General features: G+C 38.6%; 6 protein-coding genes across 7 annotated transcripts; 2 read left to right on the forward strand and 4 right to left on the reverse strand.

Annotated features, from left to right (window-relative positions):
- Positions 1 to 1,188: 1,188 nt before the first annotated feature.
- GLB3 (hemoglobin 3) lies at positions 1,189 to 2,616 on the reverse strand. Its single transcript, XM_021963582.2, has 3 exons — positions 2,430 to 2,616; positions 2,183 to 2,313; positions 1,189 to 1,742 (listed from the first exon to the last, which is right to left on the reverse strand). The coding sequence occupies exons 1-3, from the start codon at positions 2,564 to 2,566 to the stop codon at positions 1,471 to 1,473; spliced, it is 540 nt and encodes a 179-aa protein (XP_021819274.1). The 5' UTR covers positions 2,567 to 2,616; the 3' UTR covers positions 1,189 to 1,470.
- Positions 2,617 to 3,404: 788 nt separating this feature from the next.
- AME3 (Protein kinase superfamily protein) lies at positions 3,405 to 7,431 on the forward strand. Of its 2 annotated transcripts, none has more exons than XM_021963602.2 (12): positions 3,405 to 3,825; positions 3,981 to 4,101; positions 4,214 to 4,240; positions 4,327 to 4,480; positions 4,570 to 4,618; positions 4,939 to 5,053; positions 5,214 to 5,305; positions 5,396 to 5,543; positions 6,391 to 6,455; positions 6,552 to 6,631; positions 6,858 to 6,963; positions 7,085 to 7,431. In XM_021963602.2, the coding sequence occupies exons 1-12, from the start codon at positions 3,718 to 3,720 to the stop codon at positions 7,226 to 7,228; spliced, it is 1,209 nt and encodes a 402-aa protein (XP_021819294.1). In that variant the 5' UTR covers positions 3,405 to 3,717; the 3' UTR covers positions 7,229 to 7,431. The 2 variants fall into 2 exon arrangements, with proteins under 2 accessions (XP_021819294.1, XP_021819293.1); XM_021963601.2 differs by having other exon boundaries at positions 3,407 to 3,825; positions 6,534 to 6,631.
- A 334-nt stretch (positions 7,432 to 7,765) lies between these two features.
- Positions 7,766 to 9,882, reverse strand: LOC110761179 (Tetratricopeptide repeat (TPR)-like superfamily protein). The gene has a single exon (XM_021963598.2). It carries the CDS (start codon positions 9,880 to 9,882, stop codon positions 7,822 to 7,824), a length of 2,061 nt encoding a protein of 686 aa, XP_021819290.1. The 3' UTR covers positions 7,766 to 7,821.
- Positions 9,883 to 9,927: 45 nt separating this feature from the next.
- On the forward strand, positions 9,928 to 14,052 carry MEF21 (mitochondrial editing factor 21). The gene is made up of 3 exons (XM_021963600.2): positions 9,928 to 11,603; positions 11,733 to 11,839; positions 11,973 to 14,052. The coding sequence occupies exon 1, from the start codon at positions 9,928 to 9,930 to the stop codon at positions 11,557 to 11,559; it is 1,632 nt and encodes a 543-aa protein (XP_021819292.1). The 3' UTR covers positions 11,560 to 11,603; positions 11,733 to 11,839; positions 11,973 to 14,052.
- LOC110761183 (uncharacterized) lies at positions 11,938 to 13,131 on the reverse strand. The gene is made up of 2 exons (XM_021963603.2): positions 12,727 to 13,131; positions 11,938 to 12,637 (listed from the first exon to the last, which is right to left on the reverse strand). The coding sequence occupies exons 1-2, from the start codon at positions 12,938 to 12,940 to the stop codon at positions 12,048 to 12,050; spliced, it is 804 nt and encodes a 267-aa protein (XP_021819295.1). The 5' UTR covers positions 12,941 to 13,131; the 3' UTR covers positions 11,938 to 12,047.
- Positions 13,565 to 15,678, reverse strand: LOC110761334 (tRNA (guanine-N-7) methyltransferase). Its single transcript, XM_021963795.2, has 2 exons — positions 15,516 to 15,678; positions 13,565 to 14,520 (listed from the first exon to the last, which is right to left on the reverse strand). The coding sequence occupies exon 2, from the start codon at positions 14,503 to 14,505 to the stop codon at positions 13,747 to 13,749; it is 759 nt and encodes a 252-aa protein (XP_021819487.1). The 5' UTR covers positions 14,506 to 14,520; positions 15,516 to 15,678; the 3' UTR covers positions 13,565 to 13,746.
- Between the last annotated feature and the right edge of the window lie 2,590 nt (positions 15,679 to 18,268).

The raw sequence follows: 18,268 nt of genomic DNA on the forward strand, positions 1-18,268 counted from the left end.
CTTAAGCCAAGAAAATCCATGTAAAATAATGGTTGAATTTGAACAATAATTCATGTTTTGCCATTATTACAAAGATTTGTACAAACTAGAAAGACCATTCCATTTGGTATCTGGGTTTTTAGTCTTTTGACCTTAGCTTATGATCTCAAAAATGCAAAGGCAAAAACATCAGAAAAAAAAAAAAGAGAGAACCTTGGATGTTTCAGCTGCTGTTCTTTTCTTTGGGCCCAAGGCTCGAGCAGATAAGCTTTTGAGAGGGCTAATGGCCATTGGCCTACTCTTTTTTTTTCTATTCAAAAGTTGAAGACACCGTGATGCAATAAAGTCTTTCAAAATTTACAATTGTTTCTATCCAGTTTTTGTTCAGTTTCACATTAGACTTGGATTTGCTCATGTATACCAAATCATCATCTCTCTCTCTTTTTCTTTTTTTCTTTTTTTCTTTTTTCTTTTTTCTTTTTTCTTTTTTCTTTTTTATACAAACAATATTCTATTTTAATTTAATCTCAACCACAGGGAGGGAGGTTTGAACTCGGGTGCAGAGTTGGAAGTGTTGGTGAGTCTTGCACATCCGCTCTAACCAACTTAACTAAGTCTATGTATGCGCCAAATCATCTCTCTATCTCTCTGTTTTGCCATAATAATATTCCTTCTGTTACCAATTTTACCAACTGCAAATTAATGATTTTGAAAAGTTTCCCTCAATTATTTATTTTTGGTCTGCAAGTGATTTCTCCCATGATGAGAAAATGTTCATACAAATCATTTTTATAGGCTTAAGTCTCGAGTGACATTCTCACATGGGGCGCCAATGGACTACAAGTCTGAAACAGGGGTTCTGTTTTTACAATTTTTTTTTGGTAAATACCATGAGGTGGTGTCTCACACTCGAAGGGTGGGATTAATCCCTTCTCGGAATTCGGCTTGACCCAGGCCACAAAGTACTTCCAACGGTTTTGAAACTGTTTTTACACTTTTCTTATGCAACCTTTCTTGGGTTTAGTTGGGCTGAATGCGAAACCTTTTGGGTTGCGTGGGTCTCAAATATTAAACCCATATTTTGAGAAAATTTGGTGTTCTTAGGTTGACCCAATTTGGCACACAGATATTTCTATAAAAAAAATCTTGAAGGAATGATCCAATTAGTTCCACAGCACATAAAATCTTGAAATTGAGCTGAGCTCTAAATTAATAAGATTTGCAGTTGAATTGATGCAGAAAAAAATCCAACAGAAGCATAAACCTACGATCTATTTGCATGGATTTATTCATAACGGGCTAATGTAACAAGCTGTGCTCCTTTTGAAGCACATAATTAAGAGGGTTAACTTCAGATTACTGTATTACAATCTTGTTGCTCCTGTCAACAATTGAATACTGATCATGGAGATTTCTTTTTCTTTCTTTTCTTTTTCAAATTTTTTTGCACGCATGGTGGTTGTTGCTGGTTCCATGCTTACATGGAGGAGGTTAATGTGTGCTCGAGTCTGATTCTTCTTGGTTGTTGCTGGTTCCATGCTTACATGGAGGAGGTTGCTGTGCCTGAGTCTGATTCTTCTTCAACTGGTCTCCAGCCACAAGGAAGAAAGCAGTGTGCCTAAAAAAGTTCATCATTTTGAGCTTGGACTCGGCATCAATGTCCGAACTGGTGTCCAATGCTTGCTGCATATGATGCAGCCACCTCTCTGCCGCTTCGTGCGTGACGGGAAATGGACGGTGACGTGCAATCAGAGCCGGATGGCCTGCCAAGTTCCAAATGGACAGTAAGGACTCGATCCATCAGTAATTAAACCCTAAAATAACAGCATTGCACTAAATTGCAACAGATTATATTGGACCGGACTATAATGTGCAAGACTTAGATATTATTTGGTTTGACAGCAACCTCACATGGCATTATCGGAGTGGTGTTACGAGTTCACTCAAATTTTATCAAATTATATCGTGTGTTGCTAAAAATGCTAGACTCCACCATACATGTAACTATTTACATATTTACATAATAATATTTTTTTAGTATAATTGGTTCAATATGATCCAATTTAGTATAATTTAGTTAAAAATAAACCAATTTCGTATCCAATTCAATATGGTGTACCAACTAACAAGAGCAAAAGCCTCTGCCCTTTTCTGAAGAACTTGAACTGAAAATAAAAAAACCAAAGAAGGGCCACATACATACCTCTTCTGTGAGAGTAGAGATTGGGGCCTCCCATTCTCTGCACGAAAAACTCGTACTGGTTTTGGATTGCGTCTTCCTTCTTGGAACTGGCAAAAATTGATCGGAACCATTCTTGTTCGTCGTCGTAAACCCTGGCGATCAAGCGCTCAATTGTAAATTCATCACCAATCAAAATCCAATCCAATTCAATTTCAATCAATTAAAAAGAATGGAAGCATAATGATTGATGAAGACGAAGGAATGAAACCTGTTGTAGAAATTGGTGGAGAGGTTGACGAAGGCCTGGAGCCCTAGTTTCTCAAACAGGTTTGACTCGTCGATGGCGAACGCGTCCGCCGAGTCAACTCCGCTCCACTCAGCGGCCTTGGCTTGCAGGCTCTGCATTTTCTTTTTGGCTGCTCTGTGTTCTGTAGCGCAAGTGTATGAAGTCTGAAAGAAGTGTATTTGCATATGTATATAGGGGCGTGTGCTGACCGCGTGAATTGCACGCTTGCTTTTTGCCTTGGAATTTGATTTGCTAACCAATGGAAGTGGAGAGGGGCTCGAAACTGTGGGCTATGGTGGATTTGCGGGTCCCCGTTTTCTTTTTATTTCTTTCTTTTTTATGCGCAATGACACTATGACCTAATCATGTTGTTACTACCGTTGGCAAAAATATCTGTTCCAATTGAAATATAATTTTTTTTGGCCACAAATATAAATGTTTATCTGTATATACAAAGCAAAAGGCAAAGAATGGTGAAACATTCAAAATATCAGAAAATGTCTTTGGTTAATTAAAATATTTAGAATCGAATATATATATATATAGTAAAAGGCAGAAAATGGTAAAACATTCAAAATATCAAAAAATGCCCTTGATTAATGCAAACATTAAGAATTGAAATTATTAATTAAATGAGAATAATATGATAAATTCACACATTTTCATATTAAAAATCAGATAATAAATCCTATTTTTATGGAATACAACTACCCATTATCTTTTTTAATTCTAAAATAAATTTAAAATGTTTTTAAAAAAACCTCTAGCAACACAAAAGCGCATGGAGAGGCTAGTATTGTTTTAAGTGTCAATTTCTTGTGTATCATTTGTTCTATCAAATAATAATTAATTAAATTGTGATAAATAAATAAAAATAAAATAAGAAATAAATTTAAATTGGCCTTGAAGAAGCTTTGCTTAGATGGGCCTAGATTGGGCTTAAACCACTAATAGCAAAGAAAAATGGCGGCACACCGTCGCCATGCGTTTTTTTTCACAGTATCGTGCAATCTCCACCGTCCGGTTCAAATCAAATAGGCGCAGACTGTAACTTAAATAACAAACTTTAACAAACCCTAATCTCTTCCTTCCGACGGTACGGTGCATGCTGCTAATCTGTGTCCGTTTCTTTCTTTCTTTCTCAGAGATCCTCTCTACGGTGCCTGAGGAGCTCTCTCTCTGACTAACCAACCGAAGCTTGGCTCTGGAACCCTAAATTTCCCAAATTTTTGTAGAATTTTGGTTGCAGAAGGGGGATCGATTGCTTGAAATGGTGACGACGGTGGGAGTAGAGACTAGGATGGAGAACTCGCAAAGTCGAATCAGGAAACGGCCCCGTTCGGCGTGGGACGTCGGCCCATCTCAATCTGAACCAGAGGTTGGTTTCGGTTCTTGAAATTTTAGGGTTAGGGTTTCCAGTGAGGAAAGGAACGGGTTCGAAACGACAAGCTTAAGGCTTTTTTTAGGGGTTTGCAGAGATAAAGGTAATCAGACAGGGCTGAAAAGGGTTGATGGATGCATGTTGTTTTGTAGGCGCAACGGGCCATGGTGGTATGTAATGAAGGAATTGGAAGGCGTGGATCGCCCCCGAAACGAGACGATGATCGGGAAGGACATTATGTTTACAATCTTGGCGAGAATCTCACTCCAAGATGTGAGCTTTTCAGAGAGTCTTTACATATTTGTCTTTGCTAATGTGTTTGTGTAGGTTAATGTTGTGGATTTGTTCGAAGATATTGACTTGTTTAATGATATTGATTTGGCAGATAAAATACTTAAGAAGATGGGTGAAGGTTAGATGTCAAGTGTCCTGCTGTCTACAAGATTTTATATTTTTCTCATTCTGCTTGAGTCATTCAGCATATTGCTAGTGCTGTAGGCACATTTGGCCGAGTTTTGGAATGTTGGGACCGTCAAGCACGAGAGTATGTGGCAATCAAGGTAGTTCGGAGCATACGAAAATACCGGGAGGCAGCAATGATTGAGGTTGATGTGCTTCAGCAGCTTGCTAAACATGATAAGGGCATCTCATGGTACATGTCTTCTGGGTTTCAGCTGATAGAATTGTTGGTTCATCACTGTGATGTGGTCTAACTTCCTGTATGTTAATGCATTGCTGCAGCTGTGTGCAGATTCACAATTGGTTTGACTACCGCAATCACATATGCATAGTAAGTATCCAATTAAGTTCCTTCATGCACCTTGTGTACTCTTCTAATATTTTATTTTAGTTGAATATGACAGTATTGGTTATTGCTTAATTCACTGTTTTCTGCTGATGATGTGGCACTGCCTGAAAATAGATATTACCCTGCCTGCTTTTTTTTCTTTTCATCAAGTAGTTTAGATGGTTGATTCCCATATGTATGTAATAACGATAGAGTTTTCAAATTGAGTTACAGTTTGATATTAGTATGTCCAAGGACTTTATTCATGGAACTGGGAACTAAACAGAAACCTTCCTTTGGATTGCATTTAATGGTTTTATCAGGTGTTTGAGAAGCTTGGACCAAGCTTATTTGATTTTCTAAAGAGAAATAAATACTGCCCATTCCCTGTGGATCTTGTTCGGGAATTTGGACGACAGCTTTTGGAATCTGTAGCATGTGTGTGGATAGTTCTTAGTCTCATTCTCTTTCTTATTTTTATTCTAACCAGTCACCCAAATCTCTCTCTTGGCCTGCTTTCTTTGTCCAGGGCTGTAACAGGGTGTTATAATTGAGTCCTTTTGTTTAACTTGTTTTTCTTCTTTATTATATCCAACAGATATGCATGACTTACGCTTAATCCATACTGACCTGAAGCCAGAAAATATTCTTCTTGTGTCCTCTGAATATGTAAAGCTTCCTCATACTAAGGTATCTTGGACTTTTACAATTCAAAGTTTATGACATGTTTCATATTTGGGACAGACTCAGTTAATGAAAAAGTGCTTGAAAATGGTACAGAGGTTTTCTTCAGATGAAACGCATTACAGGTGCTTGCCCAAGTCTAGTGCCATTAAGCTGATTGATTTTGGTAGTACTGTGTTTGATAATCAGATTCATAGCTCCATTGTTTCTACCAGGCATTACAGAGCCCCTGAGATTATTCTAGGTAACTAATTACAGTGTTAGCAAGCCAAAATTTTTTGTATCATTTCTTTGTTTTTATTTATCTTTTCCGACTGAAACCACACAAAACTATATGGTGATTAAGAAAAAGACTATCTAATTGGTGATCAGAGAAGCAAGTGCTTGAGGCTGGCATACCTAACAACAATTTCATTTTAAAGGGAATGTTCAACATAGTCATTGAAGGTTCAATAAGGACAAAATAGTGGTGCTTTAGTCCCCATATTTGATGTTGGGATCCCCCAATATGGTCAATTAGGATACATTATATGGTGGCAGTGATGGTAACCACTTAGCAACCTAATTAGGCCATATTACACTATGACATTGACGTTGGACCTGTTAACAATCTATATTAGCGTTTTCCTCGTTAATGAGACTTATCCATTTTTGTATTTTGATTTGTAACATGGACTATTCAAATTATCTTTTGCCCTGATCTCTTTGCTTGGTCTGTTTGAGTTTGGCAACATTGTCAACATCTTCATCTTGAACCTGTCTGTCTCTCTTTTTGTGTGTGTTGGTTTGTAAAGATTTTAGCTGTTATTTATAGTTTTGGGTGCGTTTTTTGACTGTAAATTTTGAAGTTATTTCTCATATTTATATAGTTGCCTTTTATATCTTGTTCATATCCCCACTTCTCAACCTTACTTGGTTGTACTTTATTTTCTACGTCATTTCTGTTTCTTATGAAAGTAAAGAAAGAATCACCAAATATGTATTATTAATGTTTGGTTACAATGGCCAAATGATATCTTGCCTGCATCTCAGATAATGACCACTAATAACACCTATCATGTTCTCATCCTTGGGGTATGTGTATTTTGCAGGTCTAGGATGGAGTTATCCTTGTGATCTGTGGAGTATAGGCTGCATTCTTGTTGAACTTTGCGCGGTTAGTTCCACATTTCTTTATCCTGGTTGGAATATGGATCATCTGGTCAGGAATTTTTAAGATGTGGAATTTTGTCAGGGCAACGCATTATTTCAGACACATGAGAACTTGGAGCATTTGGCAATGATGGAGAGGGTATTGGGACCTCTGCCACAGCAAATGACTCGAAGAGCCAAGTATGTAGTGAAATTTACTGACTCTGGTTATTTTATCACGACAATTTTTGGTTGAATGAGTTGATTTGTATTGCATCTAGAGCACCCTTTTTTCATAATTTCATGAAAGTAGCGTGTTTTTCTCCCCTCAGATATTGAACGAGACATATTCATTTCCGACTTCAAAATATTCTTAGATCTTACTATGTTATGAGTTTTCACATATCAACTTTTTACCCATGTGCAGCAATGGTGCTGAAAAATATTTTAGGCGGGGTGCACGACTAAATTGGCCTCTAGGAGCAGTTTCAAGGGAGAGTATTAGAGCTGTGAAGAAGCTTGATTGTTTAAAGGTTTTAACTTTTTCCTTTTCTCGGTCTTTTTGGTTCCCGAAAGTATTTACATGATTTGGCATCTTGTAAAATCTCTTGATTTGTTATTTGATATGATGACATCGCTGTTTGTTGTATCCAGGATCTGATATCACGACACATAGGGTCCTCGAAATCCAGTTCCTCTCTGACTGATTTGTTGTATGGTTTGCTGAAATATGATCCATCTGAACGTCTCACGGCTCGACAGGCCCTTGATCACCCCTTCTTTAAGATTCCAACCTGAGTAACCGCACCATGAAATGTAATTGGGGCCACCATGCTAGTAGTATTCTGAAAAAGACAAGCTAGCTCTTCAAAATTGGAGATAGATTGAGAGAAGAGAGAGAAAGCTCAAGTAGTGAATCAAGCGTCACTTGTATATGTACAGAACACAGACTATAGTGGCTTTTTTTAATGAAATGTTCGAGTTTTTTCCTCCCCTATTTAGATTACATTGGCGATTAAAAAAATGCAGAGTTTTAGTGACCCGATATAAAGAAAGTTGATTTTTTTTTTAACTCTACACAATAGACGTCCGGAAGTTTTGAACTTTTCAGGTGTAACAAAGGCATGAATTGGGCAGGCCTATTTGTTTTTCTCAATAGTCAGAGTTCCCATCCATCATTTCCTCTGTTTTACCTCAAAATTACAGTTGATCCCTCAGATTGAAACCTCCATTAGATTCACCAACTAAGGACGAGATTACCGTCCAATGATTTTATAATATTATCTGAAGCAGTATGTGAGGAAAACACCTAAACCAAATACTGCTCAAAAGAGATTGGACAAAGTTGAATTTTAAATTTGGCTTATAGAAGTGCAACATGTCGCTGAACATCACCAATAATCTCCACAAGAACACAATCCGTTCTCAAACTTATGAAACCTATTTGCATCTCTCACCAGAAACACCACCTTTAAAACCTTTGACAAGCCTTTAATAAACACATGGCAATCTCCGCACACTCTCAAGTTCTTGAAAACTCGAATTGTCTTGTGCCCCTTCTCCACCTCACCACACACCAGTGCCAACCCAATTGCCAACTTCTCACTATGAACTCTCAAGCTCTCTTCCTTTGACTCTTCTTCCACGTCATGCAGTGCAAACCTCACTCCATGAACATAACCAATCTCAGATTTTATTCTCTGTTCCATTTCCTTCAACTTTTGATGAATCTTTTCTGTAAGTGGATGTGTCTCGTCCCTGTTGTAGAAAAAGTGGACCTCCTTATCGATCTCTACCCAACTGCGTCCCGCCTCTTTCTTTAACCCCTTCATCTTGAACAGTTTTCTTAATCTCTCACACTCCTTCCAGTAGCCAGCCTCAGCGTAGATGTTTGACAACATCACATAGTTGACAGGGTTACCGCCATCCAATCTCAAAAGTGTCTCTCCTACTTCTCTCCCTATTTCCAAGTCTCCATGTACTTTACAAGCACTCAGTAAAGTTTGCAATATTCCAACATTTGGTTTTAAAGGCATGCTGTCAATCAAATTCTTAGCTTCTTTTAAGCGTCCAGCTCGCCCAAGGAGATCAACCATGCAAGCATAATGTTCTACATTTCGTTCAATCCATCTGTCATGGCATAATCTTGAGAAGTACTCTTGGCATTCTTCAACGAGTCCAGAATGGCTGCAGGCTGAGAGCACGGCTAAGTAAGTCACCCCGTCGGGTTCTATGTCTTCTGATTGCATTTGGTGGAAAAGACGTATGGATTTCCTTCCAAGACCATGCTTTCCATATCCAGTTATCATAATTGTCCAAGAAATGACATTCCTCACAGGAGTTTCATTAAATAGTTTTTCTGCCTCATCTGTTAATCCGCACTTGAGATACATATCCAGAATTGAATTAGTTACTGATATGTCTAAACCAGATGGAATTTTAATGGTGAAAGCATGCATTTGCTTACCTTGTTCCACTAGAGCAAAATCAGCAAACACACCCATAAGACTTGAGAGAATAAACCCATCTACTTGATGGTGTATACTAACCCTGAGCTGCCTAAACAAGTCCATGGCCTGCAGTAGATTGCATTCTTGGGCATAACCCAGAATCAGGGCACTCCAGGATACTAGATTCTTCTGTTCGATTTGGTCGAATATTCTCTGAGCTTCGGTCAAGTGGCTGCATTTTACATACAGATCAACAAGAGCACCTGCAATCATGGTCCGAACTGAACACAAGAATCCTCTTGTGATTAAGGAGGAATGTATTTGGCTTCCTTGCCGAATTGCTCCCAGACCACTACAAGCCTTCAGTGTGCTTGTAATCGTATACTCGTCAGGGACTTCTCCCATCCCCTGCATTTGCCTGAACAAAAGCAAAGCTCTCTCCCCATTTCCTTTGAGTGTGTATCCGGCTATCATCGCATTCCAAGTAATAAGGTTCTTAACTGGCATAACGTTGAACATCCGGGCAGCTTCACTAACTCTTCCACATTTCGTGTACATGTCAAGGATAGAATTGCTCACCACCGTTACCCATTCAAAACCAGATTTAGTGCACATATTGTGAATCTGCATTCCATTCTCAGCAATGCCCACAAAACCAGACGCCTTTAAATTAATTGAAAAAGTGAACTCGTTGGGCTTAATTTCTGAAAGTCCCATTTTACTAAAAAGAGACAGTGACCCTTTGGCATTACCATTCTGTAAGTAGCCGCACATTAAAGCTGTCCAAGAAACCACATTTCTTTCAGGCATTCTATCAAACACAGCACAGGCCATGCCCGTTCTACCACATTTACCATACATATCTATAAGATCATTGCTCAACATCAAATCAAACCCAAGACCCATTTTCATTACTGTCCCATGAGCTTGCATTCCCTGATCAAGTAGCAAATTCTTCGAACAGTTCCTCAGGAGATTCGCCAACCTCTGCCTCTCATTCATCCTTGCAACTTTCTCTTTTCCCCAAAAACCCTGTTCTACAAAGTCATGGCAACGAGAATCGGAGCAAGTGTCAGAGAATTGGAAGATTTCTTCGTACCCACGTTGCTAAATTGTAAAAACACTTCCGGGTTGAAGAAAATTCACGCTCAAATTGTGAAGTTCTCATTATCACAAAGCAATTTCTTGGTCACAAAAATGGTGGATGTTTGTGACAACAGTGGGAATTTAGGCTACGCCAGTTCGCTATTCAAACAAGTTCTTGAGCCAAACGTGTTTTTGTTCAATGCGATGGTCAGAGCTTACACGCATCATCAAATGTATGATTTAGCAGTCACTTTGTATAAGCAAATGCCAAGGCACTCACAAGCTCAGAACCCCATTTTTCCTGACAAATTCACGTTCCCGTTTATAATAAAAGCTTGCGCAGGGCTTTTTTGTGAAGGTTTGGGGACGCAAATTCATGCCCAAGTATGTAAATTTGGCCCAAAGTCACATTTGCTGATAGAAAATGCACTGCTAGATTTATATACCAAGTGTGAGAACTTAACAGATGCACACAAAGTGTTTGATGGTATGACTGAAATGGATGTGGTTTCTTGGAATAGTCTCCTTTCTGGGTATGCTAGATTGGGGCAGATGAGAAGGGCCAGAGGAGTGTTTGAGGAAATCCCTAACAAGACTATTGTGTCTTGGACAGCAATGATTTCAGGGTACACCAGAATCGGGTGCTACGCCGATGCTTTGGACATTTTTCGGCAAATGCAAGTGTTGGGTATTGAAGCTGATGAGATCAGTATTGTTTCTGTTCTGCCGGCATGCGCCCAGCTTGGAGCTCTTGAGGTTGGGAAATGGATTCACATGTACTCAGATAGGAAAAGGCTATTGCAGTCTATTTGTGTTTGCAATGCCCTGATTGAAATGTATGTGAAATGTGGTTGCATTGATCAAGCTTGGCAGTTGTTTGATAAGATGTTGGAGAGGGATGTGATTTCTTGGAGTACCATGATTGCAGGGCTGGCGAATCACGGTAAAGCTCGCGAAGCAATCAAACTCTTTCAAGGCATGCAGCGAGCAAAGGTTAAACCTAATGGCATTACATTTCTTGGTCTTTTATCAGCCTGCACCCATGCTGGCATATGGAATGAGGGAGTTAAGTACTTTGATTCTATGAGAGAAGACTATAACATAGAGCCAGAAATTGAGCATTATGGTTGTTTAGTTGATCTTCTTGGACGTGCCGGGCACCTTGACCAGGCTTTTGACAGAGTAAAGAAGATGCCAATGAAGCCAGAGTCAAAGATTTGGGGTTCTCTATTAAGCTCTTGCAGGACTCATTGCAATCTTGAGATTGCCATTACTGCCATGGAGCACCTTTCAGTGCTTGAACCAGATGATGCAGGGAACTATGTTTTACTTTCCAACATATATGCAGACCTGGGGAAGTGGGAGGATGTGTCAAGGATGAGGAAACTCATTAGAAGTAAGAGCATGAAGAGAACCCCAGGTTGCAGTTTGATTGAGGTTAACAATGTGGTTATGGAGTTTGTATCAGGCGACGATTCGAAACCATTTGCAAAAGACATATTTTCCATGCTAGAGCTTCTCGTTTTACAACACAACATACCAGATGATAAGATAGAAGCCATTCCTGAGGATTGCAGTCACTTTTTGAGTTAAAATCAAGATATGCTCCAGCTCAGAAACGCCCATAACACAAAACTGTTAGTAATCGCTTCATTGTATTCAAAACTGGTTTTCCTCAAGTTGCAACCCATTGCATTCAATTAACAGTTTTCCCTGAATTGTATAACTTGACCAAAATGTTGGTTCTTTTGTGTGTGTGTGTGTAGATTTGGCAGACAAACGGCTGAGGAAAATGGTGAGAATTTCTGTCAAGATGAGTAGGAAGAATATGAAGTTTATTGTAGTCAGTCATGTACAAGTGTACAGAAGAAAGGTACTTGCTATTTTTTTTTAAATCATTTTTGTTATCCCAAAGGAATATTAACATATAGAAAATGCTGCTCAAGCAGCAGTTAAGCTGCATACTGTAAGTTGAAGTGAAAAGATTTCATTGTCTCCAATTACAGCTTTCCAACCAATACAAAACCAAAGGGGAAGTTCACTGATATAAGCTGTCATACTAAAAATACAACATGCAAATTCTAGCTCAACTGCTGTGCAAAAGAGAGGCCACATACAACAATTATTGCATACACAGCACAGTCCATGAACAGAGCATCAAGTACCTTCTTCATCACCAAGCCTGCCTGTAAAGTCCTGCCTAACCGATCAGCCCATTCATATCCGTCAACTGGCATATTAAGCTCACCAAGTCTGCCAGCCATTCCAGAGAGTCTTCGTCTACCGCTCTCGACAATTCGCACAAGCACAAGTGTTACATTGGTCACCAAAACTAGATACAGAGGCCTAAAACCCAAAAGGATCTTCACCATTTTACTCCCAAGTAATGGAAAACCCAGATGGGCTAAAACCATCAAGAAGGCTACTGCCACTGAAATGTAAATGCGGGTCCTTTCTGTTGCTTCAATGGCATCACTTATTCCAGTCCAAGTGACAAGTCTAGGTTTTTGAAATGGTGTTAATGTTGGTAATGATGATGGTGATGGTCTTTCAACCGCTGATGCTGAGGACACAAGTGGTTCGCCTTGTGAATCAGTGGCTCCAAAGACTTCTTCAGTATTTGTGTCACATTGCAAATCAAACCCCTTTTCCTCAATCTCAGGGGTGACCACTGCAGACCCACCACACCATTAGCAACAAGAACAACTAAAGATGAGACTTTGTGCAGAGACAGAGAGAGATAGAGTGAAAGATTGGTACCTGGGATTTGATCTGGGACATCGATTTGGGGCTCCTGATCATGGGAAATCAACGGGTGCGATGGTGGGTCTGTTTCTTCACGGTGAGTTGCTGGGTCTGTTAATGAAGAAGAAGAGGATGGTAGGGTTTGGATCCGACCCGTGATTAGGGCAAGGCGGTCGGATCCTCGCTCCATGATCTTCCTCCTTCGGGCTTCTCTGCTGTTTGTGGCCATATTTCCTTCCTTCAATCAAATCGATAAATGCTTCGTCTTTTGCTTCTTCTCAGTCGGCAAAGGCTGATATCAGCTCAGTTTTTGGGTTGGTGCGGTTTCGGATCCGATAAGTTGTTGAATTCAAACTTCATCACCTCGTGTCTTTTTTATTTTATATAAAGAAAATTATATCTTCCAATTCTTTTTATTTTTATTTTTAAAAAATATCTTCAAACTTTAGAAAAGAGAATTCACATCCTCTTAAGTTCATATAAGTTCATAGAAAAGTAAGAAATAGGCTTTTCTTTTTCATTGATAAGTAAATTTAGTGTACCAACTCGAAACTAATGGATGATTGTTGGTATGCAAAAGTGCAGTCCTTTTTTTTTCTTCCCTTTCTTTCTCTTTGTTTCTTCGTGAGTGGTTTAAGCCGCGAATCTTTTTTAAAATTAAGTTCTTATTCCTGACTCACTTTTGATTTCGGATGGTTTCATCCCATCCTTTACACACTCTTAACGATGAAACCATCGGAAATCATCTTTCCCAAAAAAACAAAAAAACAAAAAGCATGAATGAGACTTGCTTCTTTGTAAATAATGAATGGGTAAACATGTCTATCCACAAGTCTGATGATAAATCCATGTATCAAGAGAAAGATTGATAATAGAAGCGTAGCGTGAAAAACATGTATAGTTCAATAAATTTAGTAAATCAAAGACTTCAAAAACCAGACAACCCTTGTCAAGAGTACTTTGGCAGTTGCCAACTGACACACAAAAAATCTACTACAATTCCAAGTTAATCAATCCACTGGTCGACGCTGAAAGTCATAGGGATGGTGCAATGCGTCTGTAAACCGCTCGGAAAGTCTGTCCCCCATTTCTGTCAACCTTCTGTCCTTCCTCGGTTGCAGAACTCAATAGCTTCGTAACTGGATCGGCTTTGAGCTCTTCATCTGTGAGAGCTTCAAACATAGGATGATTCTCCAAGCAAGCCTTCATCCAGTCGCCAAGTTCTTCAACATCTGTAATTGTGTATATAATCCCACCAACTTCTAGAACATAAGCATACTCATCCAGTAGGAATGGACTGATCACCCTACGGCGATGGTTTTTCTCTTTGAAGTGAGGATCCGGGAACAGGAAAAACATCTTCGAAAGCTGTCCTTTCTCAAAGTAATTTGGAATGTATTTCATGGAATTAGTCCGAACCACTGAGATATTTTGGTATTGGCCAGGATTTGTCACCCTTAAAGCCACGATCCTTTCCTTGACATACTCTGTCACCTTATCTCTAAGCTCCATTCCAATCATCAGTGTCTCGGGGAATAGGGTTGAAAGACTTATCAGCAGTCCCCCAAAACCACAACCAATATCTGCAAACTGGATCTTTTTACAGCTATCCACTTGATCAGATGAGGGGAAGTGTTGCGGGTAATGAAGAGAATAATCCACATGACCTGGGGAGATAGGTACTGGAAAGTGGGAGTCACTCAGAGGGTTGCTGTGTGCTCTTGCTCGGTAGAAACGCTTCCGAGGCAGGCCAGTCGACTTGCTAAACGTTGGGTTTGCTTCCTTTTCCGACATGACTTTTTCAGCTAGCTGCAGAATAGTAAGAATCAGGATAGCATGCTCAATATGAAGGGAACAAAAAATGCAAAACCAACGAATACTTTCAAGGTGCATCATGTTTGAATGCAATGCTATTAGAGTCAGGCACTCTTGGTAGCAGACTGTGCAATGGGTGGGTGAATAAGAACAAAGACAGAATCAACGATGCTTCTAACTAAAAAGGCGCTCAAATTTTTGAGTATCAATGCCTGCAATACCATTAACCAAATCTCCATTCCCTAGCAGTCACTAGTAAATATCACCAATAGTCTTCACAAGAGCACAAGCCATCCTCAAACTATCACCAGAAATACTACCTTTAAAACCTTTGACAAGCCTTTAATGAAAGCATGGCAGTCCCCCACGTACTCTCAAGTACTTGAAAATTCGAATTGCCTTATTCCCCTTCTCCAGCTCACCACAGACCACTGCCAACCCAATTGCCAACTTCTCACTATGAACTCTCAAACTTTTCTTTCACGTCATGCAGTACCTCACCTCACCCAATGAACATAACCCATCTCAGATTTTATTATCTTTTCAATTTCCTTGAATACTTGATGAATCTTTTCTGTAAGTTGGTGTCTCTAATCTCCATTGTAGAAAAGTAAGACCTCATAATCAGTCTATACCCAACCTCTTTCTTTAACCCCCTTCATCTTAAACAATATTCTTATTCTCTCACACTCTTTTTTTGGAATAGACACATTCCTTCTCTTCTGTTCACTTCCAAAATCACTTGAAAGAGGCATTGTTACAAACACATGGAGAGCAAATCTAATAGCCCTGAATTTTAACAGAGCAGAAAGAAGATAAAGTCTAGCACAGTATTACAAGTGAAAAGGGAAATAAAAGTAAAGCTTTTGCATGTTTAGAACAAAATTATACTACATCAATAGGCCTAGTTAAGACGAAGCATAGAATGGCCGTAATTCACAACAACAATGGCAAAAAGAGAACAAAGTTTCAAGCGAAGGACCACATACCTCGGTACTCTAATGGAGCTGAAAACCCAACAAGATTCTGAAGCTTTTTCAGATATGGAGGCAAAGTTAGCTCTCGCACAAAGTGTTCGGGGCTGGCTGAGAAGGAAAGTACTGAGCGACTGGAATTATGTCACAGCGCCACAGACTTCAGAGTCGAAGTGAAGCGGAAAAGAGAGTTTAAGCTTGGAAGATCGTTCAGGTTTGGGCCATGTCATTCGTTGATTGGCCCAAATTCGGCCCATTTTGTTATGTAAACTATATCCCGGCCCATTTTGTTAGAAGCAAAAGTGCCATTAGGCCCACGACTCAAAGGCCCAGTGACCAACTATTTGGATAAGATTTTATTTTTTATTTTAGTACAAGCGATGTTTGGGGAGGGGGGTTTAGAGCATCTCCAGGAGACTCTACTCTCTCATCCCTAGCGACTTTAGAGAAAAAGAAGAAAAAACAACTCTCCAGCAGCATTGCTACCTCTCTCGCCATTTTGGCTCGCTACATCTAGCAAAGAGGAGAGAGAAATTCAAGGCTCATCAAATCTGAAAGCTGCGCAAGAGAGAGAGAGAGAGAGAGAGAGAGAGAGAGAGAGAGAGAGAGAGAGCTGGAAGCTGTGCACGAGAGAGAAGGAAATAGAGAGAGAAGAAAAAGAAAGGTTCAATGGTGGGCTACTTTTCATTTTGGGTTATTTTTTTAAATTTTTTTTAATGAATTTAAAATAATAAAATATTTGAGGTTAGCTAAAATAGAGACCTTTTAAGTGGTTAGCTATTTTAGCTAGAATTTGGGTAAAATTTGGAGACTCTCCTGGAGATGCTCTTACACAAATATTCATTGGGTGCCAAATTTCACATTTTAAATCTTTAAATACAAAAAGCTAACACCCCAAACTCCAATAGTTGAATTGAAAATGATGCACGTTGGTGGCTTGTTGCTCTGATCCCATACTCTAGAGAGTCTTAGCATTAAGTATAATCCACTTCAATTTACTCATTCTAGTCCAATAGAATTTAGTATAATCTACTTCAATTCAATACGGTTCACCAACTAAGTTCTAAGTTCATTATTTTTTTAGAACCTTTCCTATTGAGAAAAGTGATAGTATATTAAACTTACACACACTATACAGATGCTAGGATGCTAGGACTTGAACCGATGATCTTTCCTGGGGGGCAAGTAGTTGATCCAAACTACTATACTAGTGGGTCCTTTGCAACTGAGTTCTAAGATAGTTAGGCATAATGACCCAGTTCCCCTACTATTTAGTGGACGAAGATTTCAAACCAAAAATTAAAATCCCAAAATCCACACCCTAAACTCTAAAAATCCCAACCTGAAAATGGGGTTGTACTAAAGAGCAGAGCCGGCCCTGGCCCAGGGCGACCAGGGCCACAGCCTGGGGCCCAAAATACAATGGGTCACAAATTTTTCTTAGTCTATATATATCTGAAAAAAGAAAAAATTAAGAAAAAGAAAAAGGAAAAAAGAGAAGAATAATAAAAACTCAAGTGAATAGAATAATAATTTAAGAATTGAAAACCTGTTGGGCAAAATCAAAGTGATTGATTCATCAATATGTGGGTTTCAACCAGCAGTCAAAGCCAAAGTAAAAAATATACTTTTAAAAAGGAACTGGTATTTCTTCTATGGGTCTTGGCCATCTTGAAGAGAGCACAATTGAATGAAGGGTGGTACTACTTGAAATTTTGCAATTTGGATTTTTGAAGAGGTATCAAAACTTTCGTTTGTTTTTTTTCTCATTCTTTTCCTTTTGAGTTGGTTTGGTTGAGTGCCTTTTGTTTTTGGCTCAGAAATTTTACTCACTCACTATCTTCTTCATATTAATAAATTAACCACCATATTCTGTCAATATGTTTTGTTAGTTTTCTTAACTTTTTTATATTTTAAGTTGATTTGAATGTTTTTTTAAATTTTATACGAGCATTGAATGTTTAGAGGATGAGAATTGAATATTTAGTTTAGTTTTATGTGATTATATTTGAAGGGAAAAATATGCTCAAAACCCAGATGTTATATTTCTATGTTTATTAGTTAAGTTATTAGAGTTGAACATTTCATGCTTGACTGTGATTGATTATATTTTTAGTTTCTTTATTGCTATTGCCTCTAACTTGTTGTGGTGATTGTTTAGATTTTTATTGTCATTAGTTCTATTTAATATAAAATTTAAAACTTTGGAAATCTTAAAAAGACAAAAAAGAAAAATAAGACATAGCTCAAAGTCTAAAAAAGATCTTTAGAATTTTTTTTTTAATTTTTAAAATCAATGCTTAGTTTATTATAAAAAAAAAAACTACAATTTATTAATGTGTGTACATAGGCACACTTTAAATTTTCGCCCTAGGCCTTTGAGAGCTTATGACCGGCTCTGCTAAAGAGCCCTAAAAACTACGGACATTAATGTGCAATGATCAAATCATGTCTTGGACATTCCTCTCTCCTCACATTTTTCTTTTTCAAATTTGGATTTTGGACAAAGTTTGATTATCTGAGTTTCTTTCCTTTCTCTTTGTGTTTAACAACTAATCCGCCCCTACAAAACCCATATAAATTTATGCATGCAGAAGCATTTTCATGCTCCTCCTTCTCCCACACACATGACATATATATAATGGAAAACGACCTCAAAAAATTCATGTCAGTAACAATCCATAAATGTAGCCAACCAGAAACGGAGTTTTTAGTTGATATAGTTCCCAAGTTTTCTTGTCGTAATCTATATATGTACTAGGATATAT

The sequence above is a fragment of the Prunus avium genome, chromosome 1, assembly GCF_965620075.1.
Source record: "Prunus avium chromosome 1, drPruAviu1.hap1.1, whole genome shotgun sequence".
Lineage (NCBI taxonomy): Eukaryota > Viridiplantae > Streptophyta > Magnoliopsida > Rosales > Rosaceae > Prunus > Prunus avium.

Bases quoted from the DNA above. Each gene is read 5' to 3' on its own strand.
- LOC110761179 (XM_021963598.2), bottom strand. From the start codon at position 9,882: ATGAATGAGAGGCAGAGGTTGGCGAATCTCCTGAGGAACTGTTCGAAG.
- GLB3 (XM_021963582.2), bottom strand. From the start codon at position 2,566: ATGCAGAGCCTGCAAGCCAAGGCCGCTGAGTGGAGCGGAGTTGACTCG. The intron at 2,314-2,429 runs GTTTCATTCCTT...CTTGATCGCCAG, and splicing joins TCCACCAATTTCTACAACAG to GGTTTACGACGACGAACAAG. The intron at 1,743-2,182 runs GTATGTATGTGG...GGAACTTGGCAG, and splicing joins TCTCTACTCTCACAGAAGAG to GCCATCCGGCTCTGATTGCA.
- LOC110761183 (XM_021963603.2), bottom strand. From the start codon at position 12,940: ATGGCCACAAACAGCAGAGAAGCCCGAAGGAGGAAGATCATGGAGCGA. The intron at 12,638-12,726 runs GTACCAATCTTT...GTGGGTCTGCAG, and splicing joins TGTCCCAGATCAAATCCCAG to TGGTCACCCCTGAGATTGAG.
- LOC110761334 (XM_021963795.2), bottom strand. From the start codon at position 14,505: ATGTCGGAAAAGGAAGCAAACCCAACGTTTAGCAAGTCGACTGGCCTG.
- AME3 (XM_021963601.2), top strand. From the start codon at position 3,718: ATGGTGACGACGGTGGGAGTAGAGACTAGGATGGAGAACTCGCAAAGT. The intron at 4,241-4,326 runs GTTAGATGTCAA...CTAGTGCTGTAG, and splicing joins ACTTAAGAAGATGGGTGAAG to GCACATTTGGCCGAGTTTTG. The intron at 6,632-6,857 runs GTATGTAGTGAA...ACCCATGTGCAG, and splicing joins CAAATGACTCGAAGAGCCAA to CAATGGTGCTGAAAAATATT.
- MEF21 (XM_021963600.2), top strand. From the start codon at position 9,928: ATGGCAACGAGAATCGGAGCAAGTGTCAGAGAATTGGAAGATTTCTTC.